General features: G+C 42.0%; 1 protein-coding gene across 1 annotated transcript in view; it reads left to right on the top strand.

Moving 5' to 3' along the window:
• LOC102755190 (chromosome unknown open reading frame, human C1orf141) overlaps nt 1-11,133 on the top strand; it is a 32,282-nt gene that overhangs the window by 4,730 nt on the left and 16,419 nt on the right. The window contains exon 2 of the mRNA XM_006766916.1: nt 4,313-4,473. Coding sequence (XP_006766979.1) covers nt 4,313-4,473 — 161 coding nt within the window. The remainder of the gene's footprint in view (nt 1-4,312; nt 4,474-11,133) is intronic.

The raw sequence follows: 11,133 nt of genomic DNA, 5'->3' as shown, positions 1-11,133 counted from the left end.
CTTCTGGGGCAAGACTTGCTTCAGTGGGGCTTTGGTGCTCACTGAGACTGCACCCTGAGTGTGTCCCTTATGGATCTGAGGAGTTGTGATCTGGATGGTCCCCCTCTGACCACCGGGTATACTGGCTCTTGAATCTCTAAGGAGGTGCTAATTTAGCCTCTGCCTGAGGCTACCCAGTAGGAGCTAGGGAGAGATCTGCAGATTCCTCTTCTTTGTTTGGGATTTGGAGGTGCCTAGATGAGGCCCAGCTGTGAAGCAATGCAAGCTGCTGTGGGGCCTTGGGCCTTCTTTTGGATGTTCTGGGTCTTTCTGACCCAGCTGCAGTTTGTTAGGTAATTTTAGATCTCAAAGGGCCAGCCCATTCATACGCAAAGGCCTCTACCCACAGCTTGGGTGGGGCAGGGTCTCAGGGAATCAACAGGTAGGAGCAAACAGCTATGGCTGCTCCTCAGTCCTGCCCTAAGACGTCCCGGGTCTCAGTGTCCTGGTAATTGCTGCAAGCACCTCTGATAGAAAGCCGCCCTCGAGTTCTGCCCACTACCAGACAGTCCAGTTTCTCACCGTATGAGTCTGGGTCCCCAGAGGCTCGCCCAGAACTGGAGTCAGGGCCGTTGGGAGCTTGTGCCACCCTCCCGATCACAAAAGACATCTGCCAGCCCATTGCCAGCCCCTTTCCACACATGCTCGAGCCTCTGTACCTCTGCACTTTACTTCCGCACCTCCTCTGAGTCTCAGTGTGCTCTTCTCTTTCCTTCTAGGTGTAGAATTTCCACCCAGCCAGCCTTCCTGTGGTTCTGGATGATGCCTGTTTTGTCTTTTAGTTGTATTTTTGAAGTGGTTGTGTGAGGCAGCAATTTCAGGTGTTTACCTATGCTGCCATCTTGGTTTCTCCCTGGTAATTGCTTTTTTAATTTTTTAAAACTTTTTTATTTTGAAATAATTATAGAGTCATGGGAAGTTGAAGAAACAGTACAAAGAGTCCCATATACCTTTAACCCAGTCACCCCTGTTAGTGATAACTTATATAGTGCTGTATCTTGACTGTGGGGCTGGTTACACACATCTATAATGAGATAAAATTGTACTATGTCAAAACCAGTATGAGTCACAACTGATATTGACAACTCTAGCATATTACTATTAATCAGACTACAGACTTTATTCAGTTTTCCCCATTTTAACCTGCATTCATGTGGTCATTTGTATGTGTAGCTTTATGCAATATTATCAAAAATACAGCATGTTTACATCACCACAAAAGAACTCCTTCGTGTTACTTCTTTGTATTTGTATCCATAACCTCACCCCATTCCCTGTCTCTGTCCCTGACAAGAGCTAATCTGTTCTCTATCTCTATAGGAATGTGATTTTGAGAATGTTGTCTATACCAATAATAGCCTAGGGCCATCATGACCAGGCAGATGACCATCACCAGGAAGTGCATGGAGCACCTCTGGGTCCCGCCCCCACATCCCACAGGCTCCTATCACAGCAAGGCTGGCAGCCTGGTAGTGGGGCAAAGCAGGCACAGAGAGCAGGTCCTGGCTGCCAGGCACCATGGTGAGCGAGCGAGCAGGCCCGCAGACAGCAGGGTCGGCCAGCTGCAGCACGCTGGCAGTCCCGGCCTCTGTGCGTGAGCTGCAGAGGAAACACCTTTTCTGACTGCTCATTGGCTAAGCTCCTCATACGCCACTCACAGTGTTCTTAGCAACTTGCCTAATAAGAATCCAAGAAGGTGCCCTAGCCAGTTTGGCTCAGTGGATAGAGCGTCGGCCTGCAGACTCAAGGGTCCCAGGTTCAATTCCGGTCAAGGGCATGTACCTTGGTTGTGGACACATCCCCAGTAGGGGGTGTGCAGGAGGCAGCTGATGGATGTTTTTCTCCCATCGATGTTTCTAACTCTCTATCCCTCTCCCTTCCTCTCTGTGGAAGATCAATAAAATATGTTAAAAAAAAAAAAAAAAAGAATCCAAGAAGGTGATCTAGGGTTTTTCCACCTCACTCCTGGAGGAAAAAACAAAGGTCCACTGCTGGAGGTGCTAAGAAATGTCATTTCTTGGCCTAGCCAGTTTGACTCAGTGGGTAGAGCCTCGGTCTGCTGACCGCAGGGTCTGGGTTCGATTCTGGTCAAGGGCATGTACCTAGGTTGCAGACTCCTCCCTGGCCAGGGCCCAGGTCAGGGCTGATGCAGGAGGCAACCAATCGAGGTGTCCCTCTCACACTGATGTTTTTCTCTGTCTTTCCCTCTCTCTTCCACGCTCTCTAAAAGCATTTTTTTGTGGTGAAGGGACTGGAGTTTGTGTCAATGAAAACACCTTGGTGGCTGTGGTGGCTGGCAGTGGCAGCAGTGGAGTGATGGGGGCTGTGCCTTCCCCTAATCAGCCCTGTCACCTCATGCAGAGGGAGGCCAGATTGTGTCAGTAGGACATTCCCTGAAGGCTCCTGGATTGGAGAGGGTGCAGGTCAGGTTGAGGGACACCACCCCCTCCTGTGCACAAATTTTGTGCACCAGGCCTCTAGTATAATCATTCAGTATGTAAACTTTTTAAAAATACATTTTTATTGGTTTCAAAGAGGAAGGTAGAGGGAGAGAGATATAGAAACATCAATGATGAGAGAGAATCATTGATCGGCTGTCTCCTGCACACACCTACACTGGGGATGGGGCCCATAACCCGGGGCACATGCCCTCACTAGGAATTGAACCATGACCTCCTGGTTCATAGATCGATGCTCAATCACTGAGCTTTGTCAGCCAGGCAGTACATTAAAATTTTGACATTGATTTTTTAAATTAAGCATAATGCCCTTGAGGTCCATCTAAGATCTTATACAAATCAATAGCTTTATTATTATAAATAATATATAAATTTTATTGCTGAGTAGTATTCCATTATAGGAATATACAGAGTTTCAGTTACTCACTCATTGAAGGACATATGGATTGTGTGCAGGTATTTTGCTTTTAAAAATAAAGCTGCTAAAAAATAAGATAAGGTAAAGCTGCTATGAATATTTTTTTACAGGCTTTTAAATAAACAAATTTCTTTGGAGTGAATGCCCAAGAGTGATTGCTGGTGAAATCTGTCTCTTAAACTCAACAAGGTCAAGGCCACAAGGTTTGGTTGGAGTTTCCCCTCCCGGTGCCTCAGCCTGGAAACTGCCTCCAAGTTGAAGCTGGGCTGTCGTACGGTTTACCTCATTTGTTTCCCTTTTTTTCAGGGACTGTGGCTCTGCTTGTTTTCTAATGCCTGCTTACAGTTGTCTTCCTATATTTTGTCTTGTTTTCTAGTAGTTTGAAGCAGAAAGGCAATTCCCATAGTGCATTATCTAACTTCATTGGCAGAAGCAAAAGTTCTCAGATCCTTTGATTTGCTTTAAATTTTTCCTTTTATCTCTGTTCCTCTGTGCTGTTCTTTGAGGGAATTTTTTATAGAAGATTTTTGGCTCCTTAACTCACTCTTTAGCACTCCTTATTCCTCTTCAGTCCATCTATATAAATATTTGAACAAAGTTCTCCTTTGATTGCTTCCTAACTCTAGTACTGGCTCATGCTACTAGACAAATCATGTGATTCATCACATGTGTCGTGACAGGAAGAGGAACAGGTTGGAGAAACCAGCCTGCTATGGTTCCAATAACTCTACATATCAATATTGACTTTCCTAAAGATATAGGTTGTTCCTAATTTCTGAATTTGGGAATTAGGAGGGAGCCTTCACCATTATCTAGTCCAGCGGTTCTCAACCTGTGGGTCACGACCCCTTTGGGGGTTGAACGACCCTTTCACAGGGGTCGCCTAAGACCATCGGAAAACACATATATAATTACATATTGTTTTTGTGATTAATCACTATGCTTTAATTATGTTCAATTTGTAACAATGAAAATACATCCTGCAAATCAGATGTTCACATGATGATTCATAACAGTAGCAAAATTACAGTTATGAAGTAGCAACGAAAATAATTTTATGGTTGGGGGGTCACCACAACATGAGGAACTGTATCAAAGGGTCGCGGCATTAGGAAGGTTGAGAACCACTGATCTAGTCCAACACCCTTATTTCATATATAGGCAAAGAGCAGCTCAGGTCACACAGCAATGGCATAAAAAAATTGGTGTACAAGGCCTCCAATTTTCAATCTGTATAATTTTTCCATTATTGACTACACGTAAATTGTGTGTGTGTGTGTGTGTGTGTGTGTGTGTGTGTATAAAGTGAGGTTAATTTTGACCTTTCCACACAGGATTTTCCCTATGTGAAGCGCACTCTTTTTTGCACAGTGGTAAAACTTTGTCTTTGTTGCAGAAAAACAGTGTCCAGGGCTTCGTAAAGAGGAAAGCTTGTGTTGCACCCCTCACATTTGATTCCCAGTTGGAATCCAAAGAGGCTATTTCTCCTACACCCACATCTATGACAGTATCACAGAGCAGAGAAGACAAGCCACATGGTATTACAAAAACTAAAAGGTAACCATCAAAACTACTTCAAACTTTCAACTTGGGGTTTTAAAGTATTACTTCAGATTTGTCTTAGATTATGCAGTCTATATTAATGTCAGCTTTGTCAAACATAGATATATTTCATAATGGCTATGTGTTATAACATACTAAGTAAGCATTAAAAATAGTTTATGAAATATTCATTATATTATGTCACTATTGCAGATAGTAATTACAATTCTGAATTTTTAAAGAAAGGCCTTTCTTGCGCTATGTATGCCTACAAATTAACGTCAGGATTTTTTTCAAACTTCAACCAATAGAGGCAAAGGAAAGCCCACTTGATTTGAGAAATCAAAAATAGTTCACTGTTGCTAGACTTGAATGGAATATGGGGGAGAGCTGAAGAAGTGAGGCTAAAGAGGTAAGTAGTAGTGAAGGCCAGATCACCAAAGGCCTTATGAGCCTAGGAAACAGCTTTGGTCAAAACCAGTAAGGAGCGACCAAAAGGTTTAAACAGGGCAATGCATAGGCAGATTTGGATCTTAGAAATATCATTACAAACAGCAAAAGAGGTCATTAAAAATTATGAGGGCTCCCCAGAAAACCTGACCCTTTACTAAATTCATATTAATCTCCAGAAACTGCCTCTTCTGGGTGGCATCCCATCTTGCCATGAGTCCTTTTCTAGTCAAAGCAAAATGATTGCTTAAATAGCAGAGCATAAGGCAGAAAGTTTTTATCTTCATATTGAGAATGATATGCTGGTTACATTGGTTAAATTATATAGATTTAGTTCCTCCACACCTTGAGCTGCAGCTCTTGGGCTGAAAAGCTATGCTAATTGTAATTAAACTAGGAGTCTCCACCAGTGCTCACAAACCCCACTCCAGCACCTAGCCAAGGTGTCAAATCTAATCCACACAGCTTTCAGTTTAGCCTCAACTTGACACCATGATTGCCACCTCCTACCAGAGACTGTCTGGTAATGGCATGCTCTCTTTTGATCTCTAGCCTCTTGCTCTTCAAAGTGTGGCCTTCCCCTGGGAGGGTTGCAGGGGCGGGGGTCGGTCGGTAAGAGATCAACCAAAGGTCTTGTATGCATGCATATAAGCATAACCAATGGACACAAGACGCTGGGGGGTAGGGGAGGCCGGGGGGAAGGTGCTTCTGAAATTTGATCGTGCAGACATAAAACTGAGCATAGTTAATAGACAACTGCATAATTTCTATTTTTTTTTCTACATGTGCTTTCCTGTCCCAGGCATTCTATAATAAAAGTTTGCAATAGTAAACAACAACAACAACAAAAAAACCCCACACAACAACAATGAAAAAAATATGCTCAGGTGAGGATTAACAAAAAAATATATAAAATAAAATATCTGGGATCCCCCCTCTCCCCCCATGAAAAGTGTGGCCTTCCATCAAGAAGCATCCATGTCACTTGGGAACTTGTGTGACGTGCAGAATCTCTGACCCCATCCTAGACAGAAGCTGCAGTCAATAAGATCCTACAAGTGATTCCTATGGACACTGAAAACCGAGAAACACTTCCCTTAGCACAGAGGTTCCCAAACATGGAGGGCTCGCTAAAACACAGATTGCTGGGCCCCACTCCCAGAGTTTTTGATTCAGTGGTTTGGGGCCGGGGCCTGATAATTTGCATGTTTAGTAAGTTTCCAGGTAATACTGACGTTACTGCTCGGGGTGCCACCCTTTGAGTCACTGCTCTAGTTAAGGTCCCACTCTAAATCGTGCTGCCTAATACCAACATCTGTTTCATTCTTTTCCTTGGCTTACTGGATATCATAGCAACTCTCAACCTGGCTGTGATCACCCAATTGATGAAACGTGCCCAGGTGTATTTGTAGCTGAGCTTCGCTTTCAGAGTAGTCATTTCCAACACATATGTACATTAGTATTCCCTGGGGAGCTTTAAAATAATTGGATTCTACTTTAATCGGTTTGGAGTGCGGCCCAGCCATTGCTATTTTTAAGATTTCCCAGAGATGATTCTTATGTAAAGCTAAGATTGAAAACCATTAAATTCTTAGGGCTTCTTTGTCAGTTGCTCCCAGAGACATTTTTCTGTGTTATTATTAGCTTGGGATTTCTACATCTTTCTTGGATAAATGGGACCTGATAAAGGTGACTGCCTTTATCACCAGGAAATACCTTCCTAGGATCACTTTTCTGATAAGCAGAGTTTTATAATCATTCAAAAATATCTCTCAGTCCTTGGCATTTAATTTGGAGAGAGTCTTTAATATTTCTCAATAAACACCAAACACACTTCTCTGCAACTTTTTATAATTGGACCTTTTACAAAAGAGCCATGCTCTTTTCAACAAAAGTCTCTTTAAAAAACCACCGGTAATGAGGAATTTTAGTAAGAGAGATGAAGTGGCTTTTTTCATTACTTAAGCATTCAGTCCTGGATTATCATGTGAGAATGGCAATTTTATCATGTATAAAATAGTAAGAAATAGAGAATAAGTTAGGGGCAAGTAGATAGATTAAGAAAATTTTTTTAATATTTTTATTGTTTTCAGTGAGGAAGGGAGAAGGAGAGAAAGATAGAAGCATCAATGATGACAGAGAATCATTGATTGGCTGCCGCCTGCACGCCCCCTCCTGGGGATCGAACCTGCAACCTGGGCATGTGCCCTTTACGGGAATCGACCCCAGGCCCCTTCAGTCCGTAAGCCGATGCTCTATTCACTGAGCCAAACCAGCTAGGGCTAGATTAAGAATTTTTTTAGGTGGAGGTGGGAACGGATAGAGAGAGGTCAATGGAGGAAAAAGGAGACTTAAATAATACTTTAAACAATAAAGAATTTAAATTTTTAAAAAAAAATTTTTTTTAGATCAATGGAAGAATCACTTGACCTTTATAGGTGCTGAAGTAATAAAAACTCACTGAAATGAATAGTCAAGGAGAAATCTCAGGGAGACTCACATGAAGGAGGGAGGTAAGGACAACTAGAAGAGATGACGCCTAATAAGGAGTCTTTATAAGAGGAAGCAGAAGAGAACTTTAGAAAATATGTATCTTGAGGACAAATAATGAGGGGGCAGGGAAAGGGATTTTAAAAAAGCATTTCAGAATCAAAAACTGAGTAGGGAAATTAAAAAATAGAATACAGTTGTACATTGGATTGATAAGATCAAAGAGAGACATAATCTTACAAAAATAAAATATAAAAGAAATGGAAATCAGATTGAAAATATGGGTAGTAAGGTTTCAGGATAGTTAATATCTAAATATATACCTAATACATAAATCAGGAGAGCAAGAAACAGATGGTAAGAAAAATCAAAGAAATATTACCCTTTTTTTTAAAGGCAGACATGAATTTTCAGATCAAAGGGGTTACCAAGTGCTAGACTTATAGAAAAATTAATACCAAAGGCAGGAAAAAACATTGGTTAATTACAAAGGAAAGGAAATCAAATGAGTTTCATATGTCCCATCTGCATCTCTAAAGCTGGAAAACAGTGATCCATTTTCAGCTTTTGAACAGAACGGCAATCCTGGAATCCTCTGTTGGATGAATCATCATGTGTATACGAGAATAGTATTTTTGGACCTGAAAGATTTTAGAATGTCATCTGCCTTTGTATTCTTTCTGAGGAACTTACTTGAAGAAGTATTTTATCCAAAATAAAATGAAATATGAATATGAATAATATAAAGATACAAACTAGGTATCTTTATTATACACAGATGTAACTGAAATTGTTTGTGGTGCCAGAACAAACGCTTGGACTTCCATCTCACAGTGGCTGTCTCGTGAAAACATAAAACATCCCAAAGGCTTGCCAGTGAAGGAGTGCATAAGAGATTTCCAGTTGGGAAGAGACGGCTTTTAGAGCAGCCCCCATGCTTCCATCTGAGCTGGACCCGTCCCTTGGGTTTCTTACCTTCGTGGGCCAGAGCCACTTCAGTGATCTATCCCAGGACATGCAGCAGCCTCCCTTTAATTCCAGCACATGCAATGCAAACGCAAGGTCTTCACCTATATTTCCTTTAACTCAACCATAATAGAGTATAATCTCACAGGGAATTTTTAAAAATGTAAGAAAAAAATGGGGGGGGGGCATTAAAAGGGAAATGAATTTTAAAACATACAAGCAGTCCAAAATCAATACAACTTACAAAAAACAGATTTATAATTTTATGCTAGTGAATTAACCCACAAAATTTATAATTCTAAGTTTTATTCCTCATATTATATGAAAACCCAGTGCTACAAACACAATTTTTATTTCTAGGCCCTTATCTCTCTCATTCATTCGTCCTACTGTTGGGAGAAAACTCTTCATAGGTCTCTTGTATTTCTATATATTGTATGAGTAGGGGCACTGGCTGCCTTTGTTTCTGACAATCGTTTTAAGGATGTTTATGTAGCAAACAGCCTTAGAAAATAGAGATAGTACTGTCTTCTGAGCAAGAGCAGGCATGTTACTGTCCATTATAAAAAATTGGGTTCCCTAAGCTAGGGTTCCATTCTTGTGATATAACCCATTGTGTGTGCAGGTGTCATCTGGCACTCTGCTTGTTGCCCTATTGCTATGAATAACAAATGGTCCTCTGCCTCTGATCCAGGAGTCTCATGTCTTCTGCCAGCATAGATAAAACTTTGACAGGCTCACTTGTTAGTTTGTAAGGAGGGTCAAGTCTCAGACCTTTCACAGTCCTTCACACCTACTTTTTTTTTTTTAATATATTTTATTGATTTTTTACAGAGAAGAAGGGAGAGGAATAGAGAGTTAGAAACATCGATGAGAGAGAAACATCCATCAGCTGCCTCCTGCGCACCCCCTACTGGGGATGTGCCCGCAACCCAGGTACATGCCCTTGACGGGAATCGAACCCGGGACCCCTCAGTCCGCAGGCCGATGCTCTATCCACTAAGCCAAACCGGTCAGGGCCACACCTACTTTTAAGGAAGAAACTTGAGGATAGAATGACAGAAACTTTGACCCTCCTTGTAAATGGTGTGGTAAAAGTTACTGTGCCTCAGTGAGTAATAAAACACCCTCCTCCAGATCCCTGTGCATTTAGGACTGCATATACCCATTTTATCTATCCTACAAGTCTATCTGCTTGTAGGGAGCAGGACTTATAATTTAGTTATATCTCAACTAAGTTCACAAAATTAATCCATATAATGTAATTTAACAAAAGCAAACTACATTAAGAGATTATGTAAACTAGCAAAGAAAGTCATAATCAGTTGAGAACAGAGTTTATCCTCAATCTTATATACCAAATATCTGGCACTTAATAGAATATATTCCCTATAAATCATGTTACGTATGCATTTACTGAAGGAAAAAGAAAAAGCTGTCATGTACTTCCACCTAACTTTTGTTCTCCCATACGCACACTGAATCTTTAAAAGCATTTGGCAAAATTAGTATGTATAAAACCTCCCAGAAGAATGTTAATATGACTATAATTTGAGAAATTGAAGACAAAAAGCAAGCCACATAAAGGTACCACATTAGTAATGGGGAAGGGGCTATAACTATGGATATAGAAAAAATTAAAATAGTTATAATCAGTACTTTATATAGCTATGCTGCTTTGAAAAATGAATGGGAAATATAAATAAAAAATAGTCTAAACAAGAAAAAGAAAACATTAGAAATCAATAACTAGAAACTTTTGAGAAAGTAGTCAAAATTTTATGAAAGTACCACCTTAAAGCTGGGTCAGAATGCATTTCTTCAAAATTTTAAAGAATTATTTAAATGGTTTCTCAGCATATAGACAAAGATGAAATAATTCCAATTCTTTTTATAAAGCTGTATTTGATCCTCAAGTCTGACCACAAGAATTATAAAACCTTGATGAATCTCACTTATAAAAACAGATTTTTTAAAAATCACAATAATAAAGAGCTAATATGCTAATGGTCGGGATGCCATAACGGGTAAAGGACCAATCGCAGGAGACTGCCTGTGCGTGCACTGTGGGCCATTGCTCCAAAGACAGGGCAGAAGTGGGGAAGCACCCAGAGAAGGTGGGACCATCCTGTGCTGGGGAGGGCGGGGGTGAGAGCCCGTAGCGCCAGTTCTTCGCCACCCACTGCTCACACTCAGAGTGCTCCGCCACCCACCTGCCAGAGGAAGGAGCACAGTGCAGCAGGCGGGAGGCTTCCACACTCTCCTCCGGTGCCATGAGAGGGCAGAGCCACCTCATTGCTCTGGAGATGGGTAGAAGTGGGGAGGTGCCAGGAGAAGGTGGGACCAGCCCAAGGCAACTCTAGGGACTGAGAGCAGGGCTTGAAGCTGCCAGAGAAGGCCGGAGGGGTTGGGGGCTGGGCCAGGCGTGTTGGAGCTCTGCATGGAGAGGGTCAGATGTCAAGGCAGGGTGGCAGGTGGGTGGGCGGGGCTACGCAATTTCACACACTGGACTCCTAGTCTTACCTAATAATAGAAAAACATGTAAATTGACTGTCCCTCCACTACACTCACCAGCCAATCAGAAGAGCATGCAAATTAACCCAACTAAGATGGCGGTTATTTTGCATACGTAGATGCAAAGCGGTGGTGCCCAGCAAAGATGGAGGGCTCTGGGCCAGAGCAGCAAAGACGGAAGGCTCCAGGCCGGAGCGAAGGCCTGGGTCTCAGGTGCCGGAGGAAAACTGGTGCCGGCAGCCAGGGGAAGGGAAG

This window comes from Myotis davidii, unplaced genomic scaffold, assembly GCF_000327345.1.
Source record: "Myotis davidii unplaced genomic scaffold, ASM32734v1 scaffold122, whole genome shotgun sequence".
Taxonomy (NCBI): Eukaryota; Metazoa; Chordata; class Mammalia; order Chiroptera; family Vespertilionidae; genus Myotis; species Myotis davidii.
The sequence above is the reverse complement of the archived record's forward strand: the minus strand, read 5'-3'. Positions and strand labels throughout refer to the sequence as shown.